The sequence below is a fragment of the Apus apus genome, chromosome 2, assembly GCF_020740795.1.
Source record: "Apus apus isolate bApuApu2 chromosome 2, bApuApu2.pri.cur, whole genome shotgun sequence".
Lineage (NCBI taxonomy): Eukaryota > Metazoa > Chordata > Aves > Apodiformes > Apodidae > Apus > Apus apus.
This window is the reverse complement of record NC_067283.1, coordinates 10934610-10954728: the sequence shown is the minus strand read 5'-3', so window position 1 is coordinate 10954728 and position 20119 is coordinate 10934610. Positions and strand designations below refer to the sequence as shown.

Sequence of the window (20119 nt, the reverse complement as noted above, 5' to 3'; positions counted from 1 at the left end):
TTTCCATAGCAAACTGGAGAAGGGAAGAGCCCTTTGCAGTGTCAGAGATGCCTTGGATGGCAGTGCTGCCTGACCAGCCGGGCCTCCTGCTGTCTTCTGCAATGGCAAGGTCAGTGTTCGAGGTTACGTTACATGCACTGTCTTTTTTATACCTGGAAATAGAGCTTTATGCACTGCCCACAGCTGCAGAAGAAGGGACTGAGACACTAGAGGTGCCTCATAGTCATGCTGCCAGGAGAAGGAAACCAGAGGCTTGAATGTGTTTCATCCAACTGCTTTCAGGTCTGCCTGAAAGGTCTCCCTCCTACAGCAGCTGTGCACGTATGAAACTGATGCTTTTCATCACAATTTATTTTCCTTTCAGTGTTTGTAAAGCCCCTTGCGTGAGGTTTTGTTGTTGGAAGGATTTGTGTGGCTCTCCACACTCTGTTGGCCTACGCAAGTCATTTGCCATGGGAAATCATGGTAATGCTTTCTTCACAAAACCTGTGTCACACAGCAGCAATTGCAGATACATGGGTTGTAGATGTGTTTTTTTTAAGATATTTGTAAATCTATGTACTAGAAAGTATTTAATTTGTGACAATATGGGTAGGGACTGAGATGAATAATGGTCATTGGCATCTCACATTGACTGAAACTTAGTTCTTTTAAAGATTTCCATCAAAATTGATTTTATTGTTAACTTCTTATTGCTGGTTCTCAGGGTGACCCAATAAAGAAGGAAAAACTCTAAATACACAAATGAGGAGAAAATATTTCCTCTGGATATTTCAGTGCTTCAGAAGTTAGGTTCACCTGCTTTAAAGAATATGAAGGCTTGAGGATGAGTGAAATTACACTGTACTACTGTAGTGAGGAGATAGAGCAGTTAAATGAAGACATTTTGTTTAATTTAAGAGTATGAATTATTAATCACAGTCTGAGTAGAAGGTTTGTGGATTGGCTCTGTCTTTAGGCACCTGTGAGATTTTACTCCAAGTGTGTTTTTCAGCCAATGAGCTGCTTCTCCACAAAATCAAAGCAGACTTGCTGAAGTTCTGGAGATTTTAAGAGAGAAGCTGTACTTTGAGTTCAGTAGAAGCAAGTGTACAACTTTTCTTAAAAGATGCTTTTTAAAGAATCCTTTAAAACATAACTGAGACTGATTGAAGTCCATATAGCATTTTCAGTTGGTTTATATTCTACATTTTGTTTCCACAAACATAAACACTTCTACCTCTCCAATAAGCAGGCATTGAATAGTTCAGAAATAGTATTGGACATTGTAAAATATTGGTTTTTAATGGAAAAAATATTAACAGATTCCCAAGAATTGTTTTATTGAATCGAATTTCTATTTATTTGTCATTCATTTGAATACTTAGTTATTAATAATTTAATTAAATAATTTTAACAGATCTTTCCTACTGTTGGCCATAAGTGGAAGAAGGCAGTTTGACTTCTGGCCTTTACAGTTACACGCAGTGTGTAACTACTTTTTAAAGGCAAAAAATAATAGGAAAGAATTAATTTTATTTCTTTAGGTATTCCTGGGGTTTGGCCCCTGTGCACCACAGCACCTAAGGCTCTGTGCTTTATTAACTCGTAAGTGGAATGCATGGCTTACTGGGCTTGCCTGCTCAGGTTCTTCTCTGGAAGACACCAGAGTAACATAACACTGCAATTATAGATGCAGGTTAGCTTTCTTTGCCTATTCTTTGTTTGAATTTTCCTGCTTGAGTAATTCACTCTTCTTTGGAAGTGGTCAAGAAACTTTCATTTCCAGAAGTGTTTATATGGAGTGCTGCTGTTATATCACTACTGTTGTTGAAGAAGCCTTCAAGAAAATAACGTGGTGGGGGTTTTTTTGTTTTTGTTTTTGTTGGGGTTTTTTGTGGGTTTTTTGTTGTGTTGGTTTGGTTTGTTTTTTTTTTGTGGGTTTTTTTTTTTTTTTTGGAAAGCAAGTTCATTATGAAAAAGGGATGAATACAAGGTTTGAATCTTAAATACTGGATGTTTAGGCCCAGCATGCTGAGATGCTGCAGATATCTACAATAAGACTTATATTTTTATTCTTTTGCTGGAACAGCATGGTTTGGTGCAGTTATTTTTAGTTTCTGGCCCTTGGTGGTTGAAAATGCCTATAGATGTTAATATGGTTCCCTTCTCAGAGAGTGTCTAATTTCCACAGGTGAGCATTGTGTTGTTGCCAGCTGATGCTACCCAACTGCGTCAGGTTTTAGATAATAGACACTGGCTAAGTCTTTAGGAACTGTTCTTAACCAGTTTGCAGGAAAGCGTCAAGATCCATTGCAATGATGTCCACCTCTACTAGCACATTAAAATATTTCCTGAGTACTTCTTTATGGCAGATCACTTGTTTGGGGAAAAATAAAAACCATCACCAAGCCACCAAGCTTATTTTCTGTATGCTCTTCTTACGTAGTCCGTGATCCTGGAAAAAGGTAGTTTCAGAGAGAAGCAGGAAAAAAACTTCACATCAGAAAAGCTGGCCAGGGGCAAGTACTGTGTTACAGGTTGACGTGACGTGGTTTAGCCACTGAGTGTTCATTTTCTATTTCTAGAGAAGGCAGAACTCCTCACTATTAAGCTTCTGGAATTCAATCAGAATGAACTGGGTTTATTTTATTTTCTTTTCTTAATGCAGGGGTGGACCAGGCATTACCACAAGAACGTCGAACTCCTGTTACTCCGTCCTCTTCCTCTCGATACCACCGTCGCAGGTCCTCAGGGTCACGGGATGAGCGCTATAGATCGGGTGAGTTCAACTGAAAACTGCAGAATTGGGAAGAAAATTTGAAATGGCTGATTCTGTTCTTTGCTTTTCTAAAAATAATTTTGTTTTAAATTGATGTAGTAGCTATACATGGGAAATGTACAAATACAGGGGCACTATCCAAGCACACACAGGTCGAGTTACAAAGCCACAGCACATCTGGAATTGAATCTGGTAACAAATGCAATGGGCAACAAGAAGAGCTTCTATAGGCAAATCAGCAGCAAAAGGAAGACTAGGGCAAATGTGGTCCCAGGGCTGAATGGGGCAGGGAACAGGGTGGCAAAGGGCATGGAAAAGGCTAAAATGCTTAATGTCTTCTTCGCCTTGTTCTCTACTGGTGAGACTTGTATTCTTTAATCCAAGGCCCCTGAAACCAGTGGGAAAACCCTGAGCAGTGAAAACCTCCCGTCTGTGAAGGAGGATCAAGACAGGGAATATCTGAACAAACAGAAGATGTACAAGTCTGTGGGATGTGATGGGATGCATCATTGGCCAATGTCATTGTGAGGCCACTCGCAATTCTTTGAAACGTTGTGGCAGTCAGGGGAGGTTCCTGAGGACTGGAAGAAAGCAAGGTTCATTCCTGTCTTCCAAGAATGACAAGAAGTAGGATCTGGGAAATGACAGGCCAGTCGGCCTCATCTCAATCTCTGAGAAGATGGTGGAGCAGATAGTCCTGGAAACTGTTTTTAAATATATGAAGGACAAGGGGGTGACTGGGAGCGATCGGCATGGATTTATGAAGTCCTCTTAGTATCTTGGTCAATCCATGTTTGATCAACCTAATAGCCTTCTACAGTGACATGACTGCTTTAGGCATTGAGGGAAGAGCAGGGGATGTGTGCCTTGACTTTGGTAAGGCTTTTTTTGCCTCTCATCCTCATTAACAAGTTATTGGAATATGTTTTACATAAGCAGACAGTGAAGTGGACTGAAAATGGGCTGAAGTGCTGAGCTCAGAGAGTTTTGATCAGCAGCACAAAGTCCAGCTGGACACCAGTCTCTAGTGAAGTACTCTAGGGGTAAATACTGGCTCCAGTACTTCTTAATAGTTTTGGTAGTGACCTTGCTGGTGAGACAGAGTGCACCCTTCACACGTTTGCAGATGATACCAAATTGGATGGAATGACTGATAACACCAGTTGTAAGCTCATTCAGAGGGATGACAGGCCAGAGGAATGGCTCCAAGCAGTCTGCTCTAGGTGACCCTGCTTTGAGCAGGGAGTTGGAGTGGATGATCTCCAAAGGTTCCTGCTGATCACAGCCTATGGTACTGTGACACAGCTGGATTTCTTGGTACTGATTCTAGTTGGTAAACCGTAAGAAAAATACTTAATTTGAAGTGTAGCTAGTTAGGAACATCAGTATGCCCTAAGTAGAAGCAGTGATTAAGGACGGTAAAATTAATTTCAGAGCTGAACAAAAGGGTAAAATCTAATTTCCAAATGAATGGTATCGAAGTCTCTTCATTATGCTGCTCCACATATAACAAAGTGAAGGAAGTGGTTGGTTTAAAACTGAGGGACAAGTGAACTCTTAATCTTCTTTACTCTTACCTTTGAAGGCATAAACTGTGTGTACTACACTTTAACTGGATGAGGGTAGGTGTGCTGTTTCACCTGCTATAGGGACTGCTGCAGCTTAAGCACCCTTGGCGGTCAGAGGCCACAGCTGGTTTCTCTACAGCTGCCTCCCTTGCAGCAGCAGAATATAGATCTATAGACAGTAGGACCCATCAACTGCCATGGCAGAGAGACCCTTGTGAGCTGAGAGTCAGGAGCCAGGGACTCATGGTTGTGGAGGCTGTCGAGGAGCCAACTGTGGATGTCCTGGATTGTGTTTGAAAGATGCGTCTTGCTGGACACACTCAGACTCATTGTGCTGAAACAACTGGAAACTTACAGACAACTCCTTATTAAACTTTTTGTAACATATCTCTCATTTATTTCATTAGTCAAAGAGCTTGTGAGTCCCATTTAAGGGAAAATGAAATGATAAATTTTGGCAGAGAAAGTTCATGTATGTCCAGACCCTTCTGATTAATTTGAAAAACTCCCCTCTCCCCTCAGAAACCTTGGGTTCACACTGTAGCTGCTGCCAGTTTTCCATTGAATAATGATTGTGGGATCTGCATAGTAATTCCTTGATATATAAGCTCCTAGAAGCTTCTCCCACAGTACACTAAAAATTGTCTGATTTCTACTCTGTTTTTAAACAGATGAAAATACTTTTCCTGAAATGGTCTACTTTGTGAGTACCCGTGGTCCTCAAACCTCCAAGCTGTGACTCTCCAGAGCAGTTCTGTTAAAAATATTTATTTGACTGTGCGTTGAAAGTCATGTGCTCAAGCTGTGCTTGCCATTTGTAAACTAAGATGTTGAATCAGTTTGGGGTTGGACAAGAGGAGACATCACACACATCTTCTCTGTGTGCCCCTTCCAGTACCTCAGGAGAGCTCTGAGTTGATGTTTGGTTTAAGTCACTGCCTGCTGCCTCGAAAGGAAGGTGTTTGTTCAGTGAAGTGATACATCAGGTCCTGCATTAGGAATGGGGCAAGGTGGTGTAATTATATATATAAATAATAGACACAAACTTTGTTGCTGAGAGGAAAAGTAAGGAATTGAGTGCAACACGTTGCTTGTTGTAAGTGCAGGAGTCAGGCCTACTATAAATTCAGATCTCTGTTACTGCTCTGAAAATGTCCTTGGTGTTAAAACTGGAAACCTTGACAGTATTTTGTGGGTTTATGGCAGGGCTTTGGCTTCCTACCTTGATTGTTGAATAGCAGGACTCCTCAGCCAGTCCCCAAGCTCTCCAGCAGATTGGTTTGAACAGCTACCGCATCTTCACTCACTCAGGAGAAAACTGTATATAGCAAATGTCTGTGCAGGTAAATGTAAACTTCCACTTCAATGTTGAAAAGTTACCAGATCATCTTCTTCAAATTTAGTTTCAGCAGAGCTTTGCTAATATACAGGACAATGTTTCTGTCCTGAATTAGGTTTTCCCCTTCTATACATTGCCCTGTGGGATCAGGTCTGTTTCTTCCTTGGTCTTATGACTCATACTCTCTTTTACTACAGGGTTACAAACTTGGAAGTCAGATTTCCTCTCTGTTTATCTTGTCTTAAGATTCAGATTTGCTTCAGGTAGAAGCCTCAGGTTTACTTGTTGTTTTGCTGTGCTTAATGCTTCAGCATATCTGCTCTAATCATATTGTGATTATTAGATCTTAGCTGTTACCCAGTTTCAGTGCTTGTTGTCATGTTTGGCACATCTTCTTGGAAAAGGCCCAAAACAGAATGAATGTGCAGTCTTTAACCATTAAGTAATTCACTTCTAGGAAAACATTTCCCTTCTTTAGACTTTTTTGCACAATTTATTTCAATTAACATGTGCAAACAAATGCTCTACTTCAACTCTGATCAAAGACCTTTTCTGTTTCTTCTTGGTAAGGTTTTCCTAATTGGAAGTCTAATGTCCTGAAAGTCATCCAACTCTCCTTCCATGCCTTTGCTTTCTACATAAATTTAGATGTCAGCAAAGATTGTTTAATGAACTCTATTTGAAGACTCAAAATCATTGCTGCCACTAATATCACCTTCAACTTATGCTTCTTTATTATGGAAAATGTCAGACTGTGACATTTTAAATCCCTGCCTATTTTCTCAATTCAGTCATTATTATTATTATTATTATTATTATTATTATTATTATTATTATTATTATTATTATTGTTGTTGTTGTTGTTGTTGTTGTTGTTATTATTAATTGTAACATATTTTTTCAGCACTGTAATTCTGGAAACCTGGTTTATAGTACTTTTATATTCTAAAGAAAATTTATTCTGAGTTTATGGAACCTAATTTTTTTTCCTAAATGTTCTTGGTACATTTTGTGGTTTAAGATAATTTGATTTAAGAATTCAGGCTACATTGGAATTTAGTCTAATTCTTTAAAACCAAAAGGTTTAAAGTTTCCTGGCTGCTTCTTTTTATACAGGAAGGGATCATGAAATCATTATGTTTCAAAATGTCAGGTTGTTTGATCATTTTTCAGATGTCCAAGGATATAAATAATTCTGTAAGAGTAGTAACTGAATCACTGCAGGGTTAAGATATATTATTTACTTTATACAAATGTGGCAGCTAGTTTAACTGGTATTAGTTCAAAAGTATTTTTTGTTTAATACTGAATATAGAAGTTCTCATAGTATTTACTCACTTAGAAACAGTATTTGGAAAGGTTTGCCAGATGTAGATCATGGCAGTGCTTTTCTCTTAGCAGCTGCCAATCCTCAGCCCAGTGCCTGTACTAGAATATTATCTGGGGGCTCAAGGTGACACTGAAGCCAAATGTTGTGGTGGGCTGGATCAGTAACTTTTGCCAAGTTTTTTTTCTGGCCATTGGCTTTTCAGGCAAGAAAACCCAGTCAAAGGAAAACTGGCTTGCACTTCACTTCCGCATGCAGAATGGATATCAGCATCTGGGTTGATCTGGCTCAAGTGATGTGACTGCAAAATCAGGCACAGACCTGAGCACAAAGTTAGTGATGTTCATGTAGATGTAGCTGCAGTTGGACATACAGCTTTATTTCTTTAGTGCAGTTCAGAAACTAGGTTTCTCAGGTACCTTGGGAAGCTGTAAATCTGTGGATTTGGTATGGTGTGTTGAGGTGAGGAGAAAGGAATTATATGGTAGAGTAAATAAGAAGGTAACCTGAACGGCTTAACTTTCAGTCTTATCATACTGTCTAAACGAACTCAGTTGAGTACTGAGATTTTTGGAGGATGTTGGCCCTACTTGTCTTCCATACAGTCACTAGGGACAGGTTTGCTCCCAGGTTATCATTGGCTACATTCTGCTCCTGCTGACATTCAAAACCCTTGTAGAAGTACCTGAAGCTTCTGCCACCATTATTTAAAATACCATCATATAGGCTGTCATGCTTTTGGAGGAATGGTCTTACTGATTTCGTGCGTTAAATAGTGATCTGTAACTTCTCCATAGTGTATCCCTGAAGTAATACTGCTGGGAGTTTGGCCCCTTGCCTGTGACTGGCTCTTCTGGTGGCCTGAAGCAGAGCTGGGCTCTGCTGCCACGTAAAGGCTGCAGCACGGTACAGCAGCATCTGCTGCTGTGGCAGTTCCTAACGAAATACCCCATGGGTAAACTGGGCAGATCCTCATGAGAAGAAATTGTTTTCTTCATCCCGATAAATCTCCCCCAGATCTGCTTTTCTCAGCCAGTCATGACCTGCGGGGTTTAGAGAGCAAATCTCCTTTAGACACCTTCAGCACCTGTACTAACCGCTCTCCAGAGAACAAGTGTGTTATCATCCCTTAGTTGGGTGTTCAACACATGGAGAAATGAAATGTCAGTTCCTTAACAACTTTATTTTTCCAGAGGGACACCCCTGTGGCCTTTAGGTTATCCAAAACAAAAAGCTTCAGCTCTCCATCCCAATGCTGAAAAGCAGAGCACCCTCTCATGTGCCAGGCCCTGGCCTTTACTTTAAAAAAAACAAAACCAAACCAAAAAAGTCATGTAAATACACAAGAAGTACACACCAGTAAAAATTAAAACAAACAAAAAAAATTAACATTGCGTCATATGTTCAAATGGACATGCATGTGTTAGGAATGAGATAGTGACTCTTGACTCTGGGATTTCTGCTGTAGAATTCTCCTCTGATGAGATGGGGATGTGACAGATGAATTGAGCCAAGTCTATTAAGCCTCTTGTTTCTCATGAGGTCTCTAAGAGGCCTTGAAGATGACCAGTATTCTGCACTGCCTGGAGCAAGTGTAATGCTAAAGAAAAATGAGACAAGAGAGCTCTAAAAACTGAGTTTTCCAGATGTCAGAGATGATGTGGGAGGTAGGAGTGTTGGTGGAATTGCACTGCCTCTGTGTCTGAGGGTTCATGGTGTCTTAGAGGAAAGACCAGCCAATGAGGGCACATGTGCTATGTGGACTGTGTGGACAGATTTGAAAAGGCACAGCAGTGGATGAGCTTAGAGCTGGGAGCTGAGAAATGGAGTGTTCTGAGAAATACCTTATGTGGAATCAGCATCTCAGCTGGTAGCACGGAGGAAGGGTGCTGCAGGAAGGTGGTTGTGTACCCAGACTCTCGGCAGGGAGTACCTCCCTTCTCCCACTCTTGCTGATGTTTTTCCTATACATTTAACTTCTTAAGAAGAGAAAGCAAAAAATCAGTCTGGTACACCAGTCTTGGAGGACTGCCAACCCCTGCCTCAGAGATCCCACCACTGCAGAGAACAGGTCGTTTTCCAAGCACACTCAGCACTTCTTTTAAAAGACATATTAATATAGGAGATTTTTGGTGATACTGCCAAAACAAACGCATCCTAACTACAACTCTCCCAGCTCAAATTCCTTAGCCACCTTTCCCACACTGTGGTTCAACAGGAAAAAGACTGAACAGCTTATACAGAGCATGAAATAATGAACAAATTATCCCAGGCTAGATTTGAGGGACATTTGAAATAATGGAACTAGCCATGAAAGAATGTGCCCTGTAGACCCCAACCCCAGAGGAGGAGTTGGCACCAGACCCTAGGTAGCTGAGCTGTTCTGCTCTAGGAGCCTCAGGATGTGCCTTTCCACATTATTGTTCTCATTTACCATGAGATAACTGTGTGTATGAAGTGTAACAAAGGTTGCCCTCATTTAGTGTGTTTGCAGCTTATCTCATGGTGATTTTAAAATATATGGGGAGCTTATATTTTGCATTTTTGAAAGGACATTCGAGATCTCATTCTGCAATCTTGCCAAAACTGACAAAGAAAAAGAATTGCTCTGTGGTAACATAAGAGTTGTAGTGCATGGTAGAGGAAAGGATGGAATGGGAAGATTTGAGCAATCATTTTTAATGAACGCTTATCATTTAGCATTTCTCCAAAGAATAAGGAGAAAGAAAAACATGATGAATGGATTGAGATAGGACTGCATGTAAGCTTTAAAGGGGCTCATCATAAAACAAAGAATTTGTTAACCCTTCAGATGAGCAAGGATTACTTGGAAGAGTTAATCCGAGTTAATTAACCTCATTGTAGAGACACTTGGAAATGATTTGATCTCCTATTTGATTTAACTTACTTACAAGCTTAATTTCAAGCTACAACCCAATCACAGCAAAAAATTTATATGACCACATCCTTACTTTTGACCCAGCAGAAAATTTGTAAGGATAATTGCCGAACTCTTGAGGAAAATTACTCAAGGATCTCCAGAGAGAAACAAATAGAAAGCTGATTTACTTCAGTTAGCATAATAAGGGGGCCTGAGATGAAGTCACTATGTGAAGCTGACTTCCAGATTGCATTACGAATGAGATAATAAATAAATGGAGGGGTGGAAATTATTAGCAGGAGGTCTGCATGTTGCTTTTTTGTTTCACTTATGGGTAGAGTTAATATAGTTTTAAATCTCAGAGTTTAGAGGAAAAGATTTTTAAATCAACTTTATTATAATACTGAAGAATCCAAAGTAAAGCAAAAACTATGCCTTTCAGCAAAACCAGCAGTGGAGTCATAAAGAGTTCAGTCTTTTGTTTTGATGTCCTCTTTTTCCATTCCTGTGTTTCCCAGCTTGCCCAGACAGCTTTCCCAACTGCCTGTTCAGCTTTTACCTTCCACCCAGAGGTACAGATTATTGCCACTACCATTCAAATTGGGACATCACCACCATACTTTCTGAACACATGAGAACATGCAAAGCTTCTAGCTTCTTTATGTGTGCACCAGGAGGTGGATAGAAGGTTCCTGGGTGGTACTCAGCAGTGTTGGAATGACAGTGCAGCACAGCCTTTTGCATAGTGCACTCACTGTGGTTTCCTGCAACAGTGGAGTTTGTTGGCTGCAGCATCCTCTAAGATCCAGCCCTTTTTCAGTGGCATGTTCATGGGAGTGCAGATGTTTTTGTAAAATGCTGACTTTACAGTCAAAAATCATGCAGGTCAACAAAATCTGGCCCCCAAATTAATGAAAAGTCAGCAGAACTTTCCCCTGCGTATCCATGTATCCCCAGTTCCCAGTAAAGCCAGAGGCCCAGTATAGATCGTTTAAACATCCAAAAGACTGATACTTACACACTTTTTTTTTTTTAATGGAAGCAAAAGTTTATTTCTGTTAGTAACCTCCACATCCCTTGTATAAATTAGTATTGTCTTAGCCCAGATGTTCTTGCATTCAGTCGAGTATTCACTGTTTGTTGTGCATGCCATATTTCAGAATTAATAGCACACCTGCTTGCAGCTGGAGAGAAATTAGGTGTCACACTGTCCAGGCTATGTCTTTTCCTATCTTAATACCCTGAGAGATTGTGGAAGTGTTCTGAAACTGCTTCCTTATAGCTTCATCCACAGCAAAGATTTGTATTATATGGACTCAGTTTTACGTTCCCAAGGGTGAGATGATTTTCCGAGGACTGATCTGTGTTGGATGAACACAGCAATTTTTTATGAAATCACTTGCCCTGTATCTGCCTGGAAATAAGTCAGTGCTGTCAGCCCAGGACAATGAAAAGACAAAGTCTAACTGTAATCCGTTCTGATTATACCACATTTACCTTGTCTCACCCTATTTAGTATGTCCTGATTGCATTTCCAATAGATGTAGCTACCAAATTATCTCTACTCAGAGTATTTACAGGCCACGTATTAGGAAATGAATTCTCAGTATATCCTTCGTTTCCATGGCAGCTACAACAAAGGTCTGATTAAACTCCTAGACTTTGATGCTTTCAACTACTAGTTTCCTGTAAGGCAGCAATTGCCAACCTTTCTTCTGTATAATTAGCATACTATTGCTATACTTAGCATTGCCTTGTCTAGAATTTTCAGCCAAAATTCACCTTTAACAGTGCTGGTTTGATAGTGCTGTTTTTCCTTAGTATCAGTTGCCTCCCTGTAACTCCCTGACTCAAAAGCTGTTAGGATTCTTCAGCTGCACTATGTGTTGATGCAGCAAGAACTGCCCTTGCTCCTAATGCCTCCTGCAGGCTGCTTCTCTGTCTGTTCTTCCAGCTGTTTTCCTTTATACCATCTCTGATTCTGGCTTCCTTGAGACAGAGATTTATTTGTGGTTTTACTTATTTGTTAGATATCTGACTTGAGGGCCCATCCTTAACTGCAGTGTAATTAAGACATAAATATGTATTATATGTATATAAATAACCTCTTATTACAAATTGTTTGGCATTCTCAACTCATTAGTGTAGAGCATTAACCTTCTTGATCTTAATAATCTGCCATTCTGCAAGCAAGTCATTTGTGATTGTGGACTATCACATAAAAAGCAAGGTTGCTAAACCTTCTCAGAGTCCTTGGGCCGTCCTGTTCCCAGTCCTGTCATTATCAGGAATTGGCTGCTAAAGCAAAGGAAGAAAGATTGTTTTCAAAGGGTAAATCCAAAACCCCAAAAATAGCTCTGGGGAGAGGGATTACATGAGACAAAAAGCAACAAACGGATGAAATTGATTAATTCAATCACATCTAGGTATGTCTCCCAGCAGCTTTATTCTTCCAGGGGTAAGTCCCCTGAAGGGAGGAATGGAAGTACTGTTACTTCAGAACTGGAAAAACACACTGCAGAAGGTGGTAGGGACTCTGTTAGATAATTCTGCATCTGTACAGCAAAAATTAGGAAACAGCTTGTTTTTCCATATTTGTGTTTCTTAAACAGCTGGTGATTAGTTATCAAGGTTTTATGAACACTGAGAAAATGAAAACTCAAGCAGAGACAAGAAAAATAATACATTTTATCTGCAGTATAGGTAGAAACAGGATTCTGCTGTTCTATTCTAGCAATGCATGACTACTTTCTACAGCAAATCTAATTTCTTGTCTTAAAAAGAAACAGGACAGCGTGATAAATTAGATGCAAGAGAACTACTTGACACGCAACTGCAAGGTCTGATTTAAGTGCAAAAAGAAGATGCTGTTTTTCTTTTGTGTGCTGAGGCGTTTTATGCAAGGGGTGCAAGGAACAGTTTTATAATGTGGAAATTTTTAATGTAGCTGATGTTTACTGTGGGAAGAGCACCCTGTTTTTTGATGCATGCAGAACTAACACCCATACCCCTGATCCATGAGAAGACAGCACTTTACTTTTACAGTATGTTGAGTGTTTGATGGGCCTATGTAGGAAATGCAGCTAATACTGAATAAAGGAAGCCACTGAGGCATGTTAAACTCATATAGGGAAAAAAAATTAACAACCCCTCCACATCAAAGAGGAATGCAACTTTTAAGTTCTTAAATAGGTTTTTGTGTTTTTAAAAAGAGCTGGACAAAAAGGAGCAAAGTAATTCTCCTGCTAAAAGCTGCAAAATTCTGTGGGAGGACTAGGAATACGATGCATATTTCAGATGTCTCAGTTACAGTTCAGAGCTTTCAAGGACATTGTATCTGGCCCAAGTAAGGAATGAGGCATTCACTGAGTGTAAGGGAAAGGGCGAGTCAGCATCGTGCTCCATGCCAAACGAGGATGCACACTTCAGAAGAGTGCAAATACCAATCAGACTAAAACTCCTGCCCAGACTGTCTTTCTGTGTGCCAACCCCAATTACTGATTAAAAAAAATAGTTGTCGTGCCACCCCTCCAGTTAGGTCCCAGGTCATCAAAAATGTAAGGAATAGGTGGTTAAAGAACATTTTGAAAAAGGGGTAAACAGCATGAGCAATCTGTAATTAACAGTGTTTGGTTCTGTATTTCTGGGTGTTCTGATTAAACCTTTGAACGCTGCCCACCTGTCAGCAGTTAATACAGTTCTCTCCGTAGCATCTTTCACCCAGTTCTCCCTCTTGAGACTAGGTTGCTCCCTCCCACATTGCCATCCGTTTAAAATGAGCAGTCTCTGAGCACAGGCTCATCCCTCTGGCATGGCTGTGTGCCAGCCACTGACTCCAGTCTCCTGCTGGTTTGTTGTGCCAGTGGGATCCTGTGGGAGCTGCATGCCAGCAGAGGTGGGATGTCACATTGTTCCACAGAAGGAGAGGTGGGCTTGCTGCCTTTTCCATTGGCAATCAAATGCACTGATGTGTTGGAACATGCAGCCATTAGATCACATTGAGGGATAAAGCTGGGAAAAACTATGGAGAACACAGTGTCCACGTCAAGCTGGTGCTTTGGAGTAATGTATGTTAGTGGGTCGGGTTTTTTTCCTAAGCCTTTTCAGTTAAACAAGGAGCACAATGTTGTGCCACGTTACAAGATAAACCAGATGAAAAGAGTGACTGTGCTATGCTATGCAAAGCTCCTCCCGGGGGCGCTGGGCAATTTGTCCTGCTGATGGAGCAAGGAATTTATCTCCATTTGCAGAAGATAAGAGTTTCTGATTATGGAGCACTGTGACCGAAGCCATGGGACATCACTTTGGGAGTGTGAGCCTATGGAGCTCAACCTCTATGCCAGTTTTAATTTCTCTGCCCTTTGTTGTGAGACTTCATCTCTTTAATAGATCATTAGCTCTTTGAAGGGAAACTTTTTGTCTACCACATCCTTGTTTGACAGTTCCACTCCCTTTGTATTTCTCCCGAAAGTATGCTTGCCCTCTATATGATACAAAGTAAAGGGAGACAATAAAGAAATAGAAATGCTTTAATGCAACAGAGAAAAGAATGCACAAGTTAAGCCATTAGCTTACCCAAATGTGTTGCACTTTTTTTTTTTTTTTTTCCCATTTCTTGATTCCATGAGTACAAACTCAAAAATTTAATTCAGTGGAGGACAGCAGCAGATAAGGAACTGCACGTTGGTTCCAACTACTGTAGATAGAGGGTGGTGATACTTTACTGTATGCTCTAGATTTTCCATTGAGACTTTCTTGTGGAAAAGTCAGGGGGGAAGAATATAAAGATTTTGTTACCTGTAGGAGGGCTTTGAAGGGTCAGGACCAGAAGTCATTTTATCAGCTTTAACAGTGTAGTTAAAATGTCACAGACTTCTACATGAAAGAACATTTCTCCTAAAAGCATTTTCTTTGCACTTAGACCCAGGATTTTTCAGAAGGCTTGAGTGCAACCACATGAAGGTATATGCTTCGAACTCTATCAGAAGTTTGTAGTAGGGGAGACATTGTAGCATGTCACACTACGAGGAAAGAGAGGAGAGGTGGGGTTTTTGTTGATTTTTTGTTGATTTTTTTTTTTTTAATGAAAGCTCCTTACTGTGTGGCTTTTCTGGGTAAAATCATCATAGTTTAACTTTTTTTTTTTCTGGAAAATTAAACAAGAAATCTTTTTTAAAGCAATGCTGAGGCACAATATGATTAATTCAGTTAGCCTGGAGTGTGGCAGGGTATATTGAGAAGACAGTTCAGACAATTTTGTCAGACCTTCAAGACAAGGGGTGTCATCCTGCCAGAGATGGTTTGAAATTCTAATGTGATGTTCTCTGCTGATTCTCTGTGTGATATGTGGAGAATACAAACTGCTTTGTACTGATGGGATTCAAGGGAAAAAGGGGTTTCGTGTCCTGAGGGAACTTTGATATGTCTTCTTACACTCATTATACTTTGTCCCAGTAGGTATCACAAATGTGGTTTCCTTTTTTTAGTGAACAAGGAGTTTCCAGTTACTAATGTGTAAGTTCCTATTGCAAGTCTCCTTGGTTTCTTCAGTAGCTAATAGAGACAGAATGTGGGCAAGCAATGGAAGAGGATGGACACCATAGCCCATATTTCACCAAGATAAAGGCAAAAAGCTACCACACTTCTGCTCAAATTTATGAGAAGCAAATCACCAGGATCACCACCTGGTGAGGAATGTACGTTTCAATTCAGGTTTAAATCCATGCTTCATAAAACTATGAAAACAGATGATTAGTTGTATTTTGTTTAACATTCCTTGTGATACATCAGCAAAGTTGACTTGTAGATCAGAAAAGCAAAGCTAAAGCCTAGAGAAAAGCAAAGCATTTGTACTGAAAATGCATACCTGTAGCTGATATTTGGTGGGAACAAACCTACTTACTCTTTCTGTCTTGCTGTGGTTACAGAATCAATGGTGTAATAATGCATGAGTTGTTTTCTAGTATTCCTAAGGTATCAGCCTGATTTTCCCTCCCTTCTCTGATTTCTCAGTACTTTGGGACTTAGTGTATAAGTGTGGATGGCTAAAATGCTGTTCATTACTTTAACACGTCCAACTCTATACAAGACTGTCAAAATAGGTTGAAGAGCATCTTCAACAGGCTTTCATTCAAAAAGACAACCATACAAATTGTATAGGCTGGTACTTATTCTTTACCCAATCCTCAGCCTTTCTTTATATGCTTAGAGACATTTCATTTAGCCAAGAGTTTTATTCCAGGGAGAGAACGATGTGAAAAGGTTTTTTTATCCAAGCTTGATAGTTTCTGCTGCCTTTTTTTCCTCTCCCCTAAAAGCCTGTAAGCTCTTGCTGATAGTCCCTGGACCATCTCTGAACTGTCTGTCCTCAGCCTTTTCTAGGGATGTGTCCAGGGTACCCTCCATAGTCTGAGTAAAGCCTTTAGAATAATTGTCCTTGCAGGCTGAGCTGAGAGCAGGTGTGAGTGCCTTCTCTCCAGTCAGCTTCCTTCTTGTTTATTCAGAATTTCTTATCTTTTCCATTGTTTTTGCTTTCCTGTGGGCTTTTTTTTTTAATGTTTTGTGGGTTTTATAGTAAGATATACCTTGGTTTATTCCACAGTAACCCATTACAAATGAACATTATCAGTCGTGCTTTATTGAGAAAACAATTTAATTCCTGGACTCCCATGGACTCGTTTGAAAATTAAAACCCTTCAGAGTACTTTTTAATCAAGCTGTTGAGCTTACATTCTTACATTAAATTTATATTTTTTTTTAAATCACAAGTTATGATCCAGTGTCCAGCTGTCACTAAGCATTTTACTAGTAATTTTCTGTCAGCTGTCCTCCTTTAAAAAACTTTTGAATAATTTGAGGTACACCTCATCTCCCTCCTAATACTTGGAGTCAAATAGAATCCTAAATACAGTAATACACAAATAATTCTTCCTGTCCTGATGAGAAAAAATTATTCTTTTCCCAAAATTGCTGTGAGGTTTTAGAATGTTTTAGAAGGGAAAGCTCACTTTTTAGTGCTTGATATGTAATTGCTATCCTTTGAAGGAAAACCAAAAGTTTTCCCTGCTTGTTGCATAAGAAATACGAACTGTCAGTGAGCGTGTTCAGCCCTGTACATTTTTGGCATTGGTATGGAGTGAGCAGGTAGGAATTTATCCTGGGGACATGCTGTTAGGTAGAGAGTTACATTGTTTATTTCCTTAGCCTAATACTTTTCACATAAACATTTCATCAGGGTTTAATTATAAGACTTTGAACCTTCTACTATAAAACTGATATTAGCATTGCCATCTTCCTCTGTTTTGGTCTGTCAGCCCCATGGCTCTTTTGTATTTTGAGTATGCCTTTCCAGCTTTGCTTTTTGCTTGCTTTGCTTTCACTGACATTCTCATCTTCATGATTTGAAACAAAACACAACTCACAAAAGCAGCTAAACACATTCTTTTTCATAGACTTACTCCTGCAGTCTTTCCACTGAGAGTTGCTTGAAGCCTGGCAGAATAGTATTTCCTACTATTATTAAAAATGAGATGTAGTGGCTTATCAGCAAGGTGTTGCCATCTAATGCTTCTAGTCATCCTTCCTAGTTGTTACTTAAAACAAGTTCCTTATACGGATGTGATCCAGCCAACAGCTCTTTGATTAAAGTTGGATATATATATAAATATACTCTTCCCTTTCCTGTTGCTTTTCTTGGGGTACATTGCCTGTTCAGAGCTGCCACCCCCTCAACACAGGAGTGGGAAACAGGTGGTGTGCTGCCAAACCAGCTTACAGGGGTGGTCTTCAGACAAACGTCGCAGGAGAGAAGTGGGATCATTCTGGATTAAACCTGCTTTATTATGCTCCTACATTAGAAATGGGAACAGCTAAATACTGCACATAACTTGCTGCATTTTCTACAGCTGACTAATAGGGACTGGTTAAAAGACAACTTCTGATGTGCTTCCAGTACATGGTCAGTGTGTGGCAACTTCTTTAACCATAAGTGACTTTTCTTGGCTACCCTGTGTTTTGCATATAGTCTCCTCATGTATATCTTGTCCCCAAACCATAGAAACATTCAGACAAACTGTGCAAGGTAGCAAACTAAAGGAGACTTGTTTCAATTTGTAGTCACAGTAGCAATTAAAAGATTTGCACAAAAAAAGTAATTAATCAAAACATATTGCTGGTGTCTTTTAGGCATGATAAATGGTCTTTTTTCTTTCTGCCTTGGGGAGGCAGACAACTATATGTACAAGTAAAGGTAGAGAAGCTCTTCAGTGAGGATGTCCCAATGGAGAAGGGATCTGTTGGATGCATTGGAGCAGTCTGGTGTGAGCTGCATGTAGCACACGCCTGTGGAGCACAAGGCCTGTGCTCAGGAAAAGCACAGGGCCTCGTGCTTGTTCTTTTCATTCCTCCTCAGGCCGACCCTAGGTAATACTTTTCTGCGAATAAAGCTAAGGGAAGGAGACAGGAGCAGGATTTGGGAATGGGGGCCCTGCTGCCATTTATGTTGCAACATTTCATATACCTCTTATCCTTCAAGCCAGTGTTCCTTTTCACTTAGTCTGTGTGGCTTTTGTGTGAATTGGAAACCTCATTCATTTAAAACAAGGGCAATGTTAACATGCCACGCTTTCATTGGAAACAGTCATGGTTGCTGAAGTAACAGCTTTTGGTGAAACAGGGACTTGCTCTGGGGAACTGGATTTCCTTCTTTTCAAACACTGCAACTCTGATCAGGGAATGTGGTACAGCTCAAAGGGCTTTTTTGTTGGTATGGCATTGGTCACTATTGCTGCTTTTTTCTGCAGGGAGGAGAACTCACACAGTCCCTCTGAGATCCAGAGTGTTCCTGGCCTTTCATTGTTGGGTATGCGTTGCCAGCCCAGCTGGCCTGCAAACCAACCTGTGCTCAGGTGCACCCGATGCACAAACAGCTCATTTCTTTCTGAATAATGGCTTGAAATCTCTCTTTCCTTCCAGATGTCCACACAGAAGCAGTTCAGGCAGCCCTCGCTAAACATAAAGAAAGGAAAATGGCAGTCCCTATGCCCTCAAAACGGCGTTCATTGGTGGTCCAGACATCAATGGATGCCTACACACCTCCAGGTGAGCATCTCTGTGTATTGTATGAGAATTTTTTAAATAGTTCCCTGTGCTGCTATGAGCTAACAATCTGCCTGCATAGATAGTAATGGAAATGTAATTTGAAGCACATCAGGCATAACATTGAGGTATGTTTGAAGAGAAGGTGAACAGAATGGTTGGAAAGTCAGCAGGAGCAGTTGACATGATTGCTTTGCCCATTGCAGTACCTCAACTTGCATTGGTCCATTGGTGTCATGAGGACCTAACTATGGCCAAAATGTATTTTCTGTATTTTCAAATTTCTAGTCCCTAACACTACAGTGGAATGTTGTCTTTATGATTAGTTGTGCCATTCCTTTTCACGTTTATCTTCTCATCTACCTGCTACCTGTGAAAATACCCCACATGCATTCTCATACTTGCTGAATCCAGCTGGGACTGCACTTCTCACTGAAGAGTTGGCTTTCGACAACTGGGAAAGTTTTTCACAGACTTTGTGTAGTGAGCTTGGGAAGGTAGTTTGGATATTCTGTGTTGTTAATACATGGTTAGAGATCTTCAGAAGATTCTCAAACCATATTGTAAAGGAAGAGTCCTTTATTATCCTTATTTTGGTACAATAATACACAAGCCATGACCTTAGAGCAGGAAAAACTCTCTTGGTGGATTTTTATCAATTGCCTTTGTCTCAGGGCTTTCAGTATTACACTTTTCTTATTATGTTTGCCTACCTTAATCAGTTTTTCTTAATAGCAGTTATCTTTAGATTTTAATATTAACATGCCTTGATTCTATTAAGAAAATCCAAAGGCACTACAACTTAACAAGCTGTTTTTAATTGCTAGATACTTCTTCTGGTTCAGAAGATGAAGGCTCCGTACAGGGCGACTCCCAGGGAACTCCCACCTCAAGCCAGGGAAGTATAAATATGGAACATTGGATCAGTCAAGCGATCCATGGCTCTACCACATCAACCACTTCCTCCTCCTCAACACAAAGTGGAGGCAGTGGAGCTGCACACAGACTGGCTGATGTTATGGCTCAAACACATATAGGTTAGTATATGGACATTTCGATTGTGTCCAGTTTAACATGAATTTTGTCTCTCAAATTCAGATGGTGCTTCTATATGGAGTTTTATAAAAGTCTTTCCTGTGCGTTTTCT

At 40.2% G+C, this 20119-nt stretch overlaps 1 protein-coding gene across 5 annotated transcripts in view; it reads left to right on the top strand.

Moving 5' to 3' along the window:
* Nucleotides 1-20119, top strand: part of DIP2C (disco interacting protein 2 homolog C) — a 321779-nt gene that overhangs the window by 181464 nt on the left and 120196 nt on the right. For all 5 annotated transcript variants that reach the window (XM_051612589.1, XM_051612588.1, XM_051612586.1 and 2 more), the window contains 3 exons: nucleotides 2651-2761; nucleotides 18850-18975; nucleotides 19800-20009. In XM_051612589.1, the coding sequence (XP_051468549.1) occupies nucleotides 2651-2761; nucleotides 18850-18975; nucleotides 19800-20009 (447 nt within the window). The remainder of the gene's footprint in view (nucleotides 1-2650; nucleotides 2762-18849; nucleotides 18976-19799; nucleotides 20010-20119) is intronic.